Source organism: Xiphias gladius, chromosome 17 (genome assembly GCF_016859285.1).
Source record: "Xiphias gladius isolate SHS-SW01 ecotype Sanya breed wild chromosome 17, ASM1685928v1, whole genome shotgun sequence".
Classification (NCBI taxonomy): domain Eukaryota; kingdom Metazoa; phylum Chordata; class Actinopteri; order Istiophoriformes; family Xiphiidae; genus Xiphias; species Xiphias gladius.
In genome coordinates this window covers 14748665-14768360 of record NC_053416.1, presented here as the reverse complement: position 1 = coordinate 14768360, position 19696 = coordinate 14748665, and the positions used below count along the sequence as shown (strand labels likewise).

Below are 19696 nucleotides of genomic sequence, written 5' to 3'. Positions count from 1 at the left end.
AAAGTAAAAGGCAGGAGGAATACGTTTGAATTTTTTTCGAAATGGACAAGGGGGTGATTTTTTGTGTGTGCAGCATTTGCCAGTGTATTTTCAAAGGTTCAGAAGTCTTAAATGTATTCACATGTCTGTAGAGGGTGGATGTTCACAAGTTCACACTCAAACACTTGCATGAGACACACATTTCAACCACGGTCGCTTTGTCCATTTGCTCCCTCCATCTCTTTTGCTTCTACTTCAATGTGCTGGAATTCACATCTGTGCAGAAATAAGTGTGTATATATGGATGATAGAAAGAATGAGAGATTGGACGGGAGGTACAAGTGTGTGTGTGTGTGTGTGTGTGTGTGTGTGTGTGTGTGTGTGTGTGTGTGTGTGTGTGTGTGTGTGTGTGTGTGTGTGTGTGTGTGTGTGTGTGTGTGTGTTTGTGTGTGTGTCATTGAGGTTCCCCTGGGACCCCAGAGCTATAAAACCTGTCTGCTCTCCAGTTGGGGGAGGAGAGGAATAAAGCCAAAGTGCCAAAGACAAATGGCTTCTGTAATAGCCACGTGTGCTGCTGGACCAACAACAAAGACGCTGAGGGAAGGCGTGTGTGCATGTGTTGATGTGTGTGTCTGTGCAGGTGAGCGTCTTTGTGTTGTGACATGTGTACATATGTTTCTGAAAATGCAAACCAACACACCAACCCTTTCTACGGGGCTCTGAAAAGAAACATATCTAAGCCTCTGTGGCAGTTTCTTTTGAATTAGCAATTTTTTTTCTTCTGAAATAAAATTCTGTGCAGGACTTAATGTTAATCCACTGAATGAAAATAAGATTCACAATCCCCTCAGCGACAACTGTGAACCCCTCTCATATTTTGAGTCTCCATCGTGAAAATCTAAAGGACAGTACCAAATGTATTGGGATGGGGAGGGGGTTTGAATCTCTTCATATTATAAATACTTTCTTTGGACCTTCCCCTTGACTTAAAAAAAATGCATCTCAAAATACTATCCCCTTGGCAAACATAACAAAATGTCAAATGTCCTGCCACTCCAGTTGTGAATAAAGAGCTGCTAAATAAACAGTTATTACAGCCACAAAATGACTGAACCTGGCACTTTCAAAACAAAAGCCGTCTTTGCGTGGTGTAACTATTTGATTTTTAAAACATTTTTTAAACCAAATCTCAAAAGGAAGAACTTTTCTGGAATGCAAAAAACCTAAATGAGCCTCCTCTACTCTGCTTAAAAATTCAGACTACTATACAAACCCTTCCCCTTCTTTGATCCCATCTCCTCCCCTAATAATTTTCATTCAGTCCCTAAGAGAAAGAAACAAGGATATGACAGTCCACGTATACCTCTTAGATTCTAGACTAACTGCTTTCATGAGATTTACTACCTTCAGAAGAGAAATTTATATAATAGAAATATATGTTCCCAATTTCATCAATTGGAGCAATTCAGCACTCAATAGAATTATATATGGTACAGGGGTTATTACTAATTACTTAATTTGCTCTCTCAGGCTTATATCAGTAAGACACTTCAGAAACGGGCACTAAATTTTGTACTATAGAAGTTCAGATGATGTATTCCCTTCCATCAGCCTAATGAGAAAGCTTTAGCCCTCCTGCAACAACTCTCGTCCTTTCCGCATCCATCTGCATGTGTCATCTCTCCCACCTCATATGTGTGTCTCAGACTTTCACCCACACAGACTGATTCCTGCTCACATTAAGGGAAAAAAAAATGAGGATGATGAAGGCCTCTCTCTTTTCCAATTCTACTCCACTCAAGGTTTTTATTTATCCCTCCTTTTTCAGGAAGTCCGTCATCATGTCATGTTCTTAGCGCATAATTTCCCACCTTCTGCAAAGAGCTTTCTGTGGTTAAATGCAGCACCTGATAGGTTAAGAGCCCAGTGAAAAACTTAAATACAAGTCCTTGACTGAATTTGATCACTGCTGCGATATCATCTAATCCTGCCCCGTGCTCTCATCATTTCAGTGACTTGTCTATCTACCCACTTGCAGGGATGTGAGGGCTCCTGGATGAGTAGTCTGTAGCTGGTGGGAGAAAAACACTTGGCTTCCACTCAGCTATTTCTAGTACCGTGTGTATTCCGTGTGCATTGTGTGCACAGGTGGCCACATATATATTTATCCATGGTTGTGCATGGGTGCGATTCACGTGCGGAAGTGATGCCCAGCAGAATGTATGCATGAGCTGTAAATGTAAAAGCATAAGGCTGACCTTCAGAAATATGTTCTCTCCTTCTAACACTGACTTTTTTCGCTGATGGAAGATGCAGGGGTCAAGACGTACATTTTCCATTTCACAGGGATATGGCATTGCCATGACAACCGAAAACAGCTCCTGCTCTTTTTCCCAGAGGGGTTCAGACTGAGTGGTTACCTCAGCTAGTGGGTCTCACCATCAGCTGAAACAAGACCAGCTTCTTTACATATTCCAGCCCAGATCACCTCCACATGCATATATGCTGGAATATTATTGGTCTTGTCCTCTCTGGTATGCTCGCATCAAAAAAAGTCAAAATCAGTACCACTTTTGTATTACTATTGTATTTGCTTGGAGCACTATTGACAACAGCGCGTACCCAACCCATATCATAAAACCAAACATGATCCCTGTGTACTTATATGCAGTGTTTCCTCTCCATTGAAAATATTTTCCCACTTTTGTTACACTTGTATTAGCACAATTCATATTCCAGGCAAAAGGGAACATCAACTCAGCTCTTCACCAACACTTCTTCATCTCCTCATTCCCATGTTATCCTCTTTTCTTTTGACATCTGAGTAGTCGCCACCATAAGGCAGTGCAATGGAAGGGAGGGCCTGTCAAGGTTTTTTTTCTCAAACACGTCTCCCAAAGCGTCCCAAGATACACCTAATTTTTTATGCTTTTTATCATCACAAGTCTTTTTACTCACAGAATCAGACAGGCTCTTCCACTCTGCGTCTCATTATGTTTAGTGTCAGGTTCAAACATCCTAAAGCCGTACTACCAGCGTACTCTTTACCGTTTTTCTCTGAGACCCGCCTTCACGCGTTCTCTAACAGTCTACCACAGTGTTTTCCTTTCATTCCTTTTTAATGAAAATAACACTCACCAAACCGTAGTCCTCCTCTTGGATTCCCGTCAACCCTTAGACTCCAACTGGCAAGCTGAAGCCCAGTCCCGGAAAGGGTCTTTTTAGGCCGAGCTTCTAAGCACGGCCTGCCGTGGCCACGGTCTTAACTGGTGTTCCGCTCCGCCCGCAGGAGTCCTCGGGTGTGTTGGGATCCGGCTCGAAGGACCAAGTAAATGTCAGGTTCAAACAACCTAAAACAGATATAAACACAGTAATGAGGCAGGACACAGAGTGGTGAGGTTATATACTTGCAAGGAGAACGGACAGAGAGTGCTCAGTTACAGTCTCCAACCCGCTCTGAGTTTCTCAGCCGTCTACCTCGCTCTTTTATTTCCATAGGGTGGTTCTTTGTCACATAATCATATGTCGGCATAGCTGCACAATCTCATTTTAGAAGCAGGGTGCCTCCTGCTTGTCTCAGAGACAGAACAATCTATCTTGTCTTGATTTGGGGAGTAGCTGCTTCGCAGCTGCAGATACTCCCGTGCGCATAGCTTTCAAGGGTGCAGATAACAACAGATAATGAGCAAAGCATGGGATAATTTATGTACATTCTTCTAACATTTAGGGTTTTCCAGATTGGTTTTGTCTGTGTCACTGTGAGGTGATGTGCAGCTTATTCTGGTTCAGCCACTGTGACCAAGCTTAGCGCTCAGCCGCCCAAGACTGCTGCCATCAGCACAAGCTCCAGCGCTACATCAGTGCCGTAATCAATCTGCCACCACGTCCTCTCAGAGAATTCTCTCACTCTCTAATACACGCTCTCTGTCTCCCGCTCTCCCCCGCCTATCCCTCTCCTTCCATGCGTCTTTGAAATTCATCTGTGTGTTTTATAATTAGCTAATTATTTGATTGTGTACACCAGTTAAGGATAAATATTAGCAGTGCACACAAAGCTAGAGTGCAGCAGACAATGTGTGGATTATCGTACATGTTGTTTGTCTGCTTGTCTACCAAAATGGATTTTCCCTCTGTCTCTCAACAATCCCAAGCAGAATTTTACCAGTATAGTAAAGAAATGCTTATTTTGACCAGTATCTGAATATATGATAAAAGTTCTGATATTTGAAGTTTCATAATTGCAATGCTTAAATAAAATAACCTTTTTTAACCGTATTCAGCTCACATAGTTCTCAAAAGAGTATGTTCTTTTAAAAGACTCTTCAGGAAAGTGTGATAATATCTCCAAATTATTTTTGGGATGACCTTCAGGAATACAAATCATATCCTTGAATGTTTCCCATCCCAGTGCATTTGGACAAAATGTAGCTCTACACCAGCAATGGAGCAGCATCAGATGTGCCACAGGCAGTGGGAGCTGCCGTCTTCTCTGAGTTCACCGTTATCTCTGCCACGGGACACATGGAGAAGGCATCTGCTAATGAGAACGGACTCCCTCGCTGCACATACTGTATAATTAGAGGGTGGGAGTTCTATTTGAACTGTGGAAGCTACTCAAATATTCAGTGTGATGGTTTGAGGACACATATTTGACTACATAATTACCATCTCGGTCCAAATATACAATATTCACCACATTGACAGATACTACATTTGCCAGTTTTAATGCAATATGATTGAAATATAACTTCAGTCTAAATGAGCTTTGTGTAGGATGTTTACTTTCACAAAAAAGTAAACAAAAGATACTCTCCTTGCTGAGCAGACAAAAGTGAGTCCATTATTATTCTTTGGTTTTAATGCCTCTGGCTCAAGAGAGAAGCAGAATTTCCTCACAGAGCTCTCGCATAATTATGGAGAGACTGAAATGTAGAGAGACACCTGGAAGTCTTTCCTCTGAGGGCAAAAACATGACTTTTTTGTAGCCGTCTTGCATTGACGTGGTGTGACAAAACCTCTCCGACATTCTTCCTCCCTGCCATCTGCTCATCATTTGCCTGTGCATGTTTAAGTAGCACCGCATACAGTCGGTTACTTTGAAACTCAGAGTGGCATAACAGTTTTAATCTCAGTTTCCTGTACATCCTGCAGAATGTTGCTTTTAAATGAAGCAAGCTGTGCTGCTGTGCACAATCTAATCGTGGCATTGGCTTAACCAACCATATGGCATGTTGAGAGAAGAGTGTTAACTCTCCTGTAGTGATCAGACATACAGTAATGATATATCCCTCCAGACTGGTGTTTCTACTCTTCACCTACAACAACACCCGCATATAATTTCATGTTTTTCATATGAAGTACATGCATGGACTTGAGCATTTTAGAGACACTTTTTGCTTGTGTTGTATATAGATATAAAATTGTTGGAACATACGTATATTGCAGATTTTTTCACCCTGTTCTCATTCTACATTCTATTTTTCAATGTCTCTTGAGGAAAAAAGCTCATTACAAAACACTTCACACCCTTCCCTTTCTTCCTCCTGTCTTCCCTGTCTTCATCAGCCAATCCCATGGTGATTACTTTACTTAACATGCAAACAGTCTGTACTCTGAGCTGTCCTCTTCCTCTCTCTTCACTTACCTCTTTTCTTCCTGCCCTCCAGTGAACATCCGTCATCATTTGATAATTGCATTCCTATTTTCGATGTTTTACTTCTCTAGCTGGTTACAATATGAACAGTATTACTCCTGGAGTGTATTTAGCTACCAATCACAACACATGTTATGCTTAAATTAACATGACTTAATGTGAAATGTTTTGATTCAGCAGGTGTTTGTAAAAAAAAAAAAAAAAAAAAATGCGTTTAAAATAGAAACAAGGTAGTTCCAAGACTGACTGACACTTCCTGTCATGCCTCGAGTGTTTTTTTGTCTTATGGGTAGCTAGTTCTGATTCCTTTCAAATGACCACCCACTGATATGAGTCACACAATCATGTCAGGTACACACAGCTGATTTCAAAAACTGCTGCTACCCAGACCAGACTAATCATAGTCCCTAAAGTCGCTCTGTGGGGGAAAATACAGAATGGGTTCTACAAAAAAGTGGCTGTATTTCAGGCGTGTTTGTTGCTCTTTCTTACAGTATCCTTTGTTCTCTTTTTTTTCAGATTGAAAAGGCTACCATTTCCCTCAGGAGCTATCAAAGACAGCTTTGTTAACTCACAGTAAATATAAGATGAGTAGCGAGCTGAAGTGAAAAAGATTTCATGAGATGACATTTTGTCCCTGGAATACTCAGCTGAAGGGCCATCATCACACAGACCCTGAAGAGGAGAGACAGCGAGGGAAGAAACATTTGTAACTCCATAGATGGCCTCAGCACCCTGCAGGTGTCTTTGAGCGAATTAGTCAAAAGAATTGGTCCGCTATGAGCATCCCAACTAGTTTCCAAGGACTGAGGGTCAATGTTGACAGTGGAGACAAGATTGGAAACAAAACCCAGATACAGTTCCCGAAGTCTGGGGACGATAATGCCAATCCATTAGCTTCAATTGGTGATCGAGAAGGAAGAGGACTGATAGAGGACACAGGGTACAGCACAAGTTCCATTCCTCCGTTGGTCTCTCAGAGTGAATCCCCTGACAAGTTAGTGATCTGGGGCTCTCAGGAGCAATGCATGGAGCCTGAGCTCAGAGAGTTTGAGCTTCTGGAGTGTCCAGAGATACATACATTCTTGGGAAACAGGGATCAGGAGGAGGAGAATGAGGAAGAAGATGATGGAGGAAGTATGAGAGACGGAAAAGATGAGGGTCCCATGTCCATATCCTCCAGTTCAACTGCCAGCTCTGCTTCAATCGTAGTGGGGAGAAATGACAATGACGGAAACAAAATGGAGAGCAGAATGCAGGCGGGCAAAGAGGCCCAGAAAAGGATTGCCTGTCACAGCACTGAAGAGCTAGACACATGTGTGACAGGCTCAATAGAAAAAAGGGACATAAGGTCAGGCAGGGAAAGGCGGAAGGGAGGTCTGAAGGAGTCCAAGTCTGAGACAAATGTGTTTGTCTCCAGTTTGTCAGCTGTTTCACTCAGCAGGAGCTTGTCGAGTGCCCTGGAAAGTAGCGGACAAGTGCAGTCTCCCATCTCTCTGTCCAACTCCAAGATCCAACCTTACCCAAATGCCAACAACACTACCTCAGCCGGAACCAGGAGAAGGGAAGTCCCTGTAGATGCCAGCCAGAACTCCACATCAACGCATCCTCAGGAAAAACACGACCGTCTTCAATTCTGCAGCCAGGATCAGAGACAGAAGGAGGGAAGCCATCATAGAAATGGATTGTCCTCTGATGTCGGGCTGGGCCAAAGGAGGAAGGCTGGATTTGAGGAGAGGGTTCTGCCACCACGACGGCAACAGCTTGTCAGACCCCTCTGTCAGACAGAGATGGGAAGAGCAAGGAGCTTAGCAGAGCCCAATGCTCATCAAGCTGAAATAGGGCAGCCCACTTCCCCCAACCACACTCCAGATTCATACAGTAATGGGTCAAACATAAAGTTTACAAAATCATCTTTACGTGAACCATCCGATTTCTCCCACCTCTACAACACATCTTTAGTCTCCCAGCCCAGAGAGCCCAACCAGGCAGCCCAGAGGGAGGCTCCACCTGTGGAAAAACAGCCAGCTACAGCCCCAAGGCGTAGTTCCAGTCCCCCCAACCCTTCCACTCTAGAGAAGAGACCCCAGACTCAGCTAACGTACAGAAGGAATTGCTCCAGTCCCAACAGGACCGGGGTTGAATCCAGGTCATCTACCCCTCCCAACTCCCCTCTCAGGACACCCCAGGGCTCACCCTCCATGTACCTCGTTTCCAGGAATGTCTCTGGAGTGGTTAGACACATCCCGTCAGGATGCAACCCTGCTGTAACAACGTCGGCTCAGGGCTATGGCAACAGTTGCTTGAGAGCACCAGTCAAAACTAATATAAGCACAAGCGGAATCCCCAAAGCGCCTCTTAACAACCAGCAGAGCTCCCCACACTCTAGCCACAACTCCAGCCCTAAAGAGAGCTCCCCATCACCTAAACTCAAACCTAAAGGAGTTCGCCCTAAAATAATTACGTATGTCCGAAAGAATCCTCAGTTTAAGCCCCAGGCTGCTGACGGGCCTTATCAGGTGTCCTCTCTACCATCCAGGCTCTCAGCATACACACACGGACAAACACCCACTTCCTTCAAAGGCACCCCTAAAGACCCCTCCAAACCTGAGGCGGAAAGCAGAGGAGCCCCAGTACTCATTGCCTCCAATCTGCTCTATGACAAGTACCGCCAAGAGATGCAGACCAGCATCTTCCCTTCAGGTGTGCTGAGCAGGAGTATCAGGCCCCCTGGACACACAAACACTGTCCCCCCTGCACACACACACAGCCATACAGCACCACCGAAACTGGGCAGCAAAGCAGACAACTTCTACGGGGCACCATCAGAGGTGAGTATTTTATACCGTCTTTACTATGGGTATTTAAATTTCAATAGAGCTTCATTAGAGCAATGAAGCTTGCATTCTGATTTCTGTCGAAGTGTGGTAATGTGCTCGTTGTCATTCAACAATGGGTTTCTATTCACAATTGCAGTACATTCACACAGTGAAAAAGCAACAGAGATAGAATTGAATTATGATGGTTTATCAATTAGCAGCAGAGAATTACTGTATGATATATAGTATGTCATATACTGTACCTTAAGTACAAAGACAAAGTTCTTCTATTCATTTTTCTTGAGTCTGCATGTCAATTTCCCTAGCTGGTATCCAGGACTTCTCTCCTGCATTAAACCATGTATAATTGATCACAGATATTCTGCATTTTATCCCCACTCTCACGAGAGCTACTCATTACTGCTTTAAAACCATTCCTTATTGATTCTAATTAAATAGCTTCATTTGGCATTCATATTCATACGGGGTCCAGCGTCAGCATGTGGAAATAAATTGTTAATGCGTGCTGAAGTGCAAAGCCCAAGGGAACAAGACAGTCTTCAACGCCTCATATGACACTGCACGTACTGTATGTTAGCATTTTGCCCCATACACAGAGTAATGCCATTAAGAGATGACACTTACTCTTGAATTACGCTGCTGATGTTAAAATGTTTAACATTGCTATCATGGATCTCAGTCTCCCTGCAGGTCTGCGTTACATTTCCTGTTTATTACTTCTGCTCACAGCATTTAAAACAGTCATGCAAGCCAAATGTTTAAATTCTTGTTATTAGATACTATCTATTGCACATGAGCAGTCATATCATATCGTAATCCAGTGTTTTGTTCATACTGAATGTTTGATAACAAAGGGTTTTAAGTCTCAATGGAAACATTCAAAGATTTAGAATATACTTAGGTTGTTTACTATTGGATTGCAGGGTGCAGCAAATGTTTTGTTTCCCAGTGTGTGCTCAATTGCGCAGACAAAATAAACAAAAGTAAACATGTCCTGCAAGCGAGACTTTTATCAGTAAACACATTAGCATGTAAGTGAATACCAGCAGAAAATCCCGATAGGAGCACAAAGACTTTCTGCAGTATGACACACAATATTACATCGATGAAAGATTACAGGTGTTTTACAGATTATTTCAAAACACATGCATGTATCAAAACAGTAACAAAGGTTCAATTTGTTGAATGCTCACAGTACTATCATGATCCGCTTTCAAGTATGACCCTTCTCTTGAAACACTATAACTTAATGATTTCGATTTCTAGGTGGGAAGATCTGCCGGTTTTAAAGGGACTTCTGCCGAGGACGCGCTGCAGCCCCGGACGGCTGCTCAGGCTGGAGGCAGCGGCAGTCTCCTGCGCTCTGGCAGAGGTCTGCGTCTGGGCCTGGGAGCTGTCACACGGACAGCTGCAGGCACAGCCAAGGGCAGAGGATCTGGTCAAGGTCACAGGTCAATGCCGGTCTTCAGCCAGCCAGTCCAACCTGTCAGCCCAGCCACCAGTCAGAAAAACCAAGATAACACAGGTAAATAAAACATTTCCTCCCAGCACGTTTTTGAGCTGATTTATGTGTCCTCACACTAAACAGCTAGAATGCCAGATGCCAGACAGTCTCGTTTGAGCTACAGCATGTGTGAGATTTTATTTCAGCAACCAGGACTTTGAAACACTAGAGAGCTACCTTATCTTTCTTCTACTTTGCAGCAACGAGTATTTGTGGGACCGTTTCCCCCTAAAATTGGCCCAAGATGAAGGCAGCTCATTAAAATGCGTTCTCTGGGATTAATTTCAGCTGATGTGATTGGAGGGCTTTAAGAAATACCCCGAGGGGACTTCTTCTGCTCCAGAAGGCTACCATCTACAAAATAAAAACAAATGAATAAATAAATGAATAAAAGCTTGCTCACACTTCCCTCTTCGCAAACAGCAAATTTTCGAAGTCAGATAATTCACAAACCATCTCTGACTGCTGAAGTCAGATTTGCATTACAGCTCAACCGTCGCTGGAATATAGAAGTATGAAATTTGATTATCCCACCTGCAGTCTGCTGGAAGGCTATGCCACTTATCACCTCCATGCATATTTGATCTGCTCTCTCCCTGAGCACGATACAGCGGACACACAGGAAAAATACAGAGAGACATACGGGTGCATACGTACACTCACAGATACACACGCACATAACCCAAAACTGCACATGCAGAATTGATCAGCATTGTGTTATGATGTACCAGGCGTCCTCATCATAATCTCTATTAATACATACAGTATGCATGGTGTCTCAGTGCTGCTCAGCCCTCTGGGAACTACAGGCTTTGAAGTGAAAAGCAATCAACGCCTAAGTAACGTCAGTATCTTCCTGCTTGAATCATCTCTCATCCCTGCTGTACCCTTCCCTACACACTCTGCATGGATAAACAGCAGTTCCAATATACTGTATATTCAGTATGTAGCATTGCTCAGCGTTGTGTGTGTCAGTTTCTGTCCCTGTGTATATAGGCTATGCAACTGAGGGATTTCCTGTTGTTGTTGTTGTTGTTTTTGTTGTTTCATCTATATCTTGGAGAAATCTGATACACAACCTTTAACAATGTGCCAATAAGCACTTTATTTTTCCTTTGTTCTCTTCATCACTGTGAATTGCAACTATTTATTCTTTTGTGAAGGGAAATCTCTCCATCTTGCATTTGCACATTATAATAATTATTTTGTATAGCTATTGAATAGCTGTCCAATGACTGCAACTACTCACATAATTAATACGTAGGTTTTAAACTCTGTATTGTTATGATAATAAGGATCATCCACTTATACGACAGGCCATTTGAGTTGAAGCTACTGTAACTCCTGCATGTTGAGGCTCTCATCTTCCTTTCTTCACAGCAGTGCAGCCCTGTGCCTTGCTCTAGTAGTGCTGCAGAAATTGCAATGCACTCAGCTGTCACATTTAATAACCTGCAATTTAACGCTTTGTGGAGGAAATCCATGCAGGTTTTCTCACCTTGGGTTGTAATTAAAATCGGTAGGTCATTATAGTGCTTATTCCGGCTGCCTGTCGCATTGACTTTTCTGAGCCATATTTACATAATTCATCTCAAATTAGGATGGTCTTTCTTTCAGTTAAAGCCAATAGATGAATATATTTTATTTTCTAAGTGGTTGTTAAGAGACTGAAAGTAGTGTTTCAGACCTAGGACCAAAGTGAAATGGTTCTCTTTGAGTCTTTGATATGGCTGAAGGGAGAAACTGCAAGCCCAGGAAAACACCAAGGCCTTTATGATTTGAAGTGCATTCCCCAAGTTCACATTTTCATGAATTTAAGTCCTGTTTTTGTACTTTTTGAGAGCAACTGTATCAGGCAGAGTGCATTTTGCAGGGGGAATTTTTGGAGTAAGAAAGTGACAAATACAAGAGAAAGGCTGAAGAAAGAGATAAAAAACAAATAAAAGTTATTGCAGGGCTAAAAGAATAGAATCCAGTGAAAACATAGAAAGAGAGAAGGACAGTCAAGGTTATCTCATAAGTTTGACCTCTTTCCTGTTTCCTTTTAGGTTGTTAAGAATGATGTGGATTTTTTTTTTCATTTAGAGGGAGCCCTGGTCCATAACATACAGCCTAATGTGGATATTTGCCAGGCTCACTTCTCCCCCTCGTCTCTCAGAGGGGATGAATGGAGTGGGGGGCAGGATGGAAATGAAGACATTTATCTTTAATGATCCTGACCTTCTCACTCAAGAGGAGCAAGCTCCAATCTAATAGCAGATCACATGGCACACAGGCAGAAATTGAGGAGGGAGGAAAGAAGTGATAGGTATGAACAGCGGCACTGATGACACTGGAGGGGAGGTACACTGGAGACTTTTCTCCCTCTTTTTGTCCAATTTTATCTCTCTCTACCAACAGAGCTTGTATTCTCACTCTCAAAGTTTTTTTTTTTTGCTCTTGCTAGATGCGTTGGTTACCCTGTAGGATGCACTAGAGCACACAGCTGTGGCAAATGGAGAGGATAGGAGGGCTGCCTACCTTATCTCTGCAGCCAGCAGGGGATAATGCTCTTCTTCTGCCCAGGATCTAGGCCCTTTGCTGCAGTCTGGGGTAGCCAAAATAGGGCTTCTATCCAAGGCTTGGGGATTTTCCCCCTGCCCCAGCCTTGGTTGTTCATGCCTGCACATTTCGTCTGTTTTGCTGTTGGAAATGATAGATTAGCGAGAGGGAGGATTTCGCCCCATTGCTCACTTACAGAAGCTGCCACTATGGAGCTATTATTACTTTTTTTATCCTCCTTTTTCTCTTTTATTCCCTGTCTTTTCCTTCTCTTCCTCTATAAAGATGTTTTCTCTCTTCATTTTCTTCACTCTTATAATAATATAAACTTTCATTTTATCTTTCTTTTCTGGTTTAATGTCTGGAAACCTGCATGCTAGGGCCATGGCTTTCAGAACGACAGTAATACCTATAATAATGAGAAATTACCGATAATGTAATGAACCGTAAATACAAACCAACTAGAAACATGATGTATGTATTGGAAAGATATATCACCCATGTCCTAAATTGTGGGTGTCATGTCGAATTTCATAACAGCATTGGCATTAGAGAAACTGCTGGCCGCCAGCCCAGGCCGCTAGCCTGGCCAGAGCCAAAAGCAGCTGTTAGCAGGTTGTTGTGTATATGGTTATTATATTTGCTTGCTGTAGCAGTCGGAGACATAACACAGACAACTTCTCGGGGCCCACTGAGAGCTTAGTCAACACAGGATGAGGAATGATCCACAGGAGAAATAAAGATCATGGCTTAATCTCCTGCGTCTATTTTGCTGGTATGTGAGCGGTGGTTAATGAGTTTACAGTAGTCGCTCAAACACACACACACACGCACACACGCACACACAATCTTATTTCCCATACTTGTTGTATTGTCCATTCAGCACACACATGCTGCAGCTCAAACAAAAGGACCATAAATGCTGCTAATTACCAGATAAGATGAAATTCGGGGAATGATGAGTTTCTTTCCTTTTCCCATTATTTATCAGTTCAACTTAGGACACTCCATTAAGATTTGATGGTATAGATGCTACCCCTTCAACAACTTTCTGTAAAATATTATCAAATAATACATTTTTACAAAGAAAACAATTCTTCATTTTGTACTTTTCTAGCAGATGACCAGGTCTTCACCGAGCATCCTCCTGCTCCTCCTCCTACTTCAGCGACAGCAGCAGCCCAGCCCCAGGCCACGGCTTCCAGGTCTCTGCTCCCCAAAGCGAGCCAGTCAGGCCTGCGCCCCCCAGGTTTCAGCTCCAGCCGTCTGCCCGCAGGCCGCCTGGCAGCCTTTGGCTTCGTCAGGAGCTCCAGCGTGTCCTCCGTCTCCTCGTCTCACTCTGCTGACAGCACACAGAGTGACCCCAACAGGACAGCTCACCGTGAGTCCACTCATTACAAATCTGTTGACACCAGTGCTACCGTGTGTGAGGTCTGATTCCTACTGTTATGCCGTATTTCTTTTCGACAACATACTCTTATTTATCAGTTAACTTAAATGGTTCCTTCAAAAACACCTACTTCACCATATTGTTTTTACTGCCTTCTTCTATGTATCTCCCTCATGAATATAGTTTGCATAAACAGCCCCCGCCCACATTCATTATGTTTCAGTTTGCTTACTGAACTCCACCTCGCTTAAAATGTATTATTCAGTCTGTGTTTTCATACACGAGCTCCATGTGATCAACAAGGGTAGAGCTGAAGTTTTATAAAGCACGTGAGGACACAATATGAGGGCAATAGATATTGCTAGTACAATTGTCTAATTGTCAATTTTGTTGTTATTATGATTTGACAAGTTTCGATGCATTTCACTTTCACTGTGGGCTCAATCATTAATTTGTTTGTGCATTTGTCACACATGATTGACCCAATCAGGGGCACTAATATTAGTTAATTAAAATCATTATCATTAAGGCTAGAGGTCAGAACATTGTGACATTGTTACTAATTAATTTGCTCCAGGATGCTTCTTAAACTTCATGGGTGACGACATGGTGCGAAGCTGCTGTGATATTACAGACCAGTAGGCAGGATGACTGTCAATTTGGGAGTAGAAAATATCATATGAATTTCCACAGTTTACTGCAACAGTGATAATTCCTTCATTCACATACTGAATAGGGCACATTGTGTCAGGAAATGTCCCCATTTAACAGCTCAGCTTGTAACCCCTTTTTGTTTTTTAATCTTAAAATGCATTTAAAAATAATAGAGCACATGACGTCATTCCCCAGACTCATCAGTAATTTAACAGGATCGTAACTAGGTCTGTGCTGCAGATTCAGTCAGCATTAGCAGAGATAACAGTTTACGGACTGAACAATGCAGATAGTTTTCATTTTCACAGTCATGGCGTGCTGGATGTGTACTTACAGCTGTGATTTCAGCGCTGCTTGTCAGGCTGCTTGGTTAGTTGGCTGAATTTGTGGTGGCTGCGTGTTTTTTTAATGTGACCTACATAGGGAATGCCTGCTCTTCCTCTCCCAGTTACAGATGACGTATGCACCTGTACTCTCATGCACGTCAGGCCCCCTGTTATGTCATCATTCCTTTCCCTTGTTCCCCTCTTTTGTACTCGTACTTTTTTCGTCTCCAATTGGTTGAAAATGAGTACAAACTGTGTGGTAACATCGGGGAGGCACATTTTCAGCTACTGTGAAGCAGGGAGAAGAGGAATCCCTCGGGTCTCCCGAGCAGAACTTGTTTATTTGAAAAGTAAAATGTTCGTTGCAGTGATAGTGTGCAGCAACTGCGAGATGCAAAACTCCTATTCTTCTCATCTTTCTCGTGTTCTTATCCTTTTTCTTCTTTTTCAGGTTTTCTTTTTTCCCTTTGTTCTCATACATGAACGGAATCAGTTTCACATGGTGACAAGAGTTTCCACCACGCTGGATTTTCCAGCAACTTGTTCTGAACAAGTTTTGACCTTCTCCTCAATTTTAAACCCCTACGCCCTAACTTCAGTAAATCTTAAACTACAGCAGTCGATTGCTCAAAGTGATACTTCCCCCCAGCATCTACAGTCTGTGAAGTGAAAATGTAAAAAGACCAGGGTGTGGCAGAATAGCAATGAGCAAATAAACCTACTTTCCATGGCACTTGGGTGCTTGTATGCCTCCAACTGTCTCTTGCAGCTATATATTTTGATTTTACTATATTTTGGTTTGTTGTCAGAGACAAATGCAACGTAAACAAAAGTACTGAATTAACTGCTCCCTATCCTGCATTCAATACCTTCATTTGTACAGTACTTCCAAATAAATTACCTTGTAAATACCAATATCATAAATCAGTGAAATGAAATTCAAGCAAGAGAGAAGTCTCTGCTGCATCATTCAGGCCAAAGACTACAAGTTCATCTTCAGCAATGTACATCAGACTTAATGTGACTCCTTACGTTACAGTAACAAGTGCATCCACTATATCCCAAAGATAAATATACACAATATAACAGTGACCTAATCTCTTGCTTGTTAGCGTATTGTGTTATGCGGTATGTCTTTTTGACAACATACTCTTATTTATCAGTTAACTTAAATGGTTCCTTCAAAAACACCTACTTTATCACTACATCATGATTACACTATTATCATCACCATATTGTTTTTACTGCCTTTTTCTATGTATCTCCCTCATGAATATAGTTTGCATAAACAGCCCACATTCATTATGTTTCAGTTTGCTTACTGAACTCCACCTCTTGTCTGTTTAAGAGGCTACAAATATTAATGTGCAGATTTATGCCAGTAATCCTGTAGTTCAGAACTCCATAGGCATTTTGACCACTTTATAAATATTACATCTGTAAACACACACACACACACACACACTCACATACTCACAAAGCACAGGATAATCTGCCAGCAGAGCTAGAAGTTTTTAAAAGTATTGCCTGCAGCAGAATGTTCCTTTTCCTGCTGTTGAACTGCGGCTGCTGTTCAGAGCACGGTGTGACCAAAATCGAATCAAGGTTGATAGACATGAGAGGGAAAAGATTAAGGGCCTTTGATGTTCATTTCTCTCTCTTTCTCTCTCTCTCACTTTGTGTGCGTGTGCGTGTGTGTGTGTGCGTGTGTGCGTGCGTGTGTGTGTGTGTGCATGCGTGTGTGTGTGTGTGTGTGAGACACAGTGAGAAAGACAGGACTGGAGAGCAGGAACATTTACTTCCACTTTTGACTCTGTGTGGTGCTGGTGACCTTTAGATGTGATGCATCTGAACTCCCTACTCTGTTTGAACTTTCCAGACTAAAATGGGCTTGGCTGTAGGTCCTGCTCTGTCGCTCCCACTGTGTGAGCACTTGTTGAGCTTTAATCAGGGGGTCGTCTGACGTGTTTTTGTCTAACCTCTCTGTGGTACATTGGGGAAACTTTTGCAGTCATACTATTTCTTGCCTTTTCTTGATGGATTCGTTCGTCATATATACTGTATGCAAAATTGTTCCCTGCAAAACCATTCCTGTGTATGTAAAACAACAGATATGAAACACTAGTCAGAGCCTTAACCTGATATGACATGTTTTTGTCTTTCGGCTGCTCCCGTTAGTGGTCACTACAGGGGATCACTCTCCACATGTTTGATTTGGCAGTGGTTTTTAGGGCGGATGCCCTTCCTGATGCAACATGGTTTCAGGGGAGACGGGGATCGAACCGCCAACCCAGGGATCAAAGGGGTGAAATTCATTCAAAGTTAAGGCCTCCCCTGATTCGTCAATTTCACCCAAAAATAATTGCATTTTAAATCCTTATGTAGCCCAAAGCACTAGTGAAGTATTGGGGTATGATTCTGAGTGACTGCACAAACCCATTTGGAGACTGATGTTGTGGTTTGCAGCAAGATGGGAAAGAAAAGTTAAGTAGCAGAGAGTTGTAAACATCTTCAGTTTCTTTTTTGCCATGAGCTCTGTCTCAATTCAATCTATGTTTATTTGTGCATGTGTGCACATAGGTGTGCAAGTACAGGAAGTATGTTTGCAATACTTGATTTCCCTCTTCCACTCAGGGAACTTTGCCTCCTCTCAACGCTTTCCAACTCTGATCAAAGAACAGACAGATGAGTTCTCAAACATTCTTCAATCAAGGATATCGGGGGGGCAGCCGCAACCCAGGACCTCCCTCTGTAACAGAGAGAAGAAATGCCAGACTCAGTTGCTTCTTTTCCCCATTGATTAGCAAGTAAAACGAACTCCATTAGGGTTCTGGATGATACTAGTACGAGAAATCATTATGGATCAGAGAAAAGGAAAGGAAAAGGATTGCAGGGCTATAGTAAAAGTGGGTTAGAGGAAGATCAATGGAGTTTAAACTCCCCACTGTCGTAGCTTATCTACCTGCTCTGATCAATGGGTTATGTGTGGATGTGCATAAATATGTACATGTGCCTTGTTTGTCTGTAGAGAAGAGAGGGAAGAGGCGGAGGGGAAAAGATATACTTGGCTTGAGAAAATATGCCATAATTTGCAAATGCACTAGTTCATTTTCATGATGTTAAAGAACTGGTTCACCCAAATTACACACAAAAAAAAAAAAATCCCAGGTTTTGAAACCAGTTAAAAGGAGTTGGATAGAATGTAAAATTTGTTTTTTTAGTGATCAAAGCATCGAAAAATCAAAGTAAAAAATTCGGCAGCAGTGTCTTTTTTCCAGATACAATGTCCAAGTTACTCCATAAATATTCCATGGAACACACTGTCGACATTTTTACAAGGAAAACTGTTGACAGCTTGTTCTGTTGATTTCCATGCTGTGAACACCACAAACCTTTCATCTGCACTGTACTGGAATGGAGGTACATCAGAGATGTACTTTATATCTAAAAAACTGGTGAAAGAAAATCAAAACTGTCTGCATGGCTAGATGCCACGAAAGGTTAGTTAGAATAACAAACATTTTATTGTAACGTGAAAAATAACTAGCTTTCAAGACGTACTGTATATTATTTGGAATTAAACCAATCACAAATACAGGGGACAGTTAATAGGGAAACACAAATGCTTACACACACTAAGGACACCGAGGTGACATTGAGTCAATCTGGTATGGCCTTAATTGATTCTTATTGTTTGCATACAAGTATGCATTCAAGTATTTGTGTGTTTGACTAGCATCTGAGGGGCTATAGGCTACTCTATATAACATTGATTAGCCATTAACCCAATCCTCCCTTTAGCCCAGTCACTGACATCCCCTAAGGTGTTTCAGTGTGTGTATATGTCTGGGTTAGAGAGAGAGCATCCATGCATGAAAGATACATCGGGGATGTCTCGTTAATTCCACATTGATTGACAGACTCTATTACATAGTAAGACATAGAGAATCCAGCAGAAGGAAGCTGATGAAGCCTGTGCCTTTGAGCCATGACAACTTCTTGATGGAAACTCAATCGCCAAAAGAAACAGAGTAATATCACCTCTATCCATCTTTAGGTAATAATGAAATAATGGTGAAAATCAAATGAGGGAAAGAGAGAACTGAGCCGACAGCTGAGGGGAGAAGAGCTGAAGGGAGATGCAGTGATACAAGTAAATTCAATGAGTCAAAATGAGCAGAAGGGAGCGAAGGAGAATGCGAAAGAAAAATGAGCGGAAAGAGAAGCATGGAGATGGAGGAGAGTGGATGCCATACCCCAGATGCCATGGCTCAGATCTGTTCTGTGACTCATGCTACCTCACTGTGAACAGATGGTTTCTATGGTGCACGTGCGCACACAGATATACACAAACGTGTATACGCATACACACACAAGCACACACTGGTAGAGCAGCAAATTAGATGGGCCAATTAGATATGGCTGCCATTCTGTGGCTGAGGAGAGAAAAAACTAACATGGCGTGCCTTACTGATGCAGTGAGGATGGGCTCAATGGGCCTGTTCATTAACTGATAAACACCCAGCGTATTTCATCCAGCTCCTTGTAAATCACTCTTTATGAGCTAAACTGATGATTGCCACTTACAGGTAAAGACAGTGAAAGCTCTACAACTTTAACACTTGTGCAACCTGTGGGGAAGGAGTATTACAACAACATTTTCTTATATCTCAAATGGAATGGAAATGGAAATGCAGTTCAGCCTCTGGCTGTAAAACACCAAATACGAGCTTAAAATGAACATTTGTATTTATTTCATTTTCTAAACATCCACTGGCTATGTTTTGAATTAAATTGGCTGTTAAACAT

The 19696-nt window shown here is 42.3% G+C and overlaps 1 protein-coding gene across 1 annotated transcript in view; it reads left to right on the top strand.

Annotated features, from left to right (window-relative positions):
* The first annotated feature begins 6411 nt into the window (after window positions 1-6411).
* Window positions 6412-19696, top strand: part of mtus2a (microtubule associated tumor suppressor candidate 2a) — a 28944-nt gene continuing 15659 nt past the window's right edge. Inside the window, exons 1-3 of the mRNA XM_040151055.1 lie at window positions 6412-8463; window positions 9739-9997; window positions 13635-13881. Coding sequence (XP_040006989.1) covers window positions 6412-8463; window positions 9739-9997; window positions 13635-13881 — 2558 coding nt within the window. The remainder of the gene's footprint in view (window positions 8464-9738; window positions 9998-13634; window positions 13882-19696) is intronic.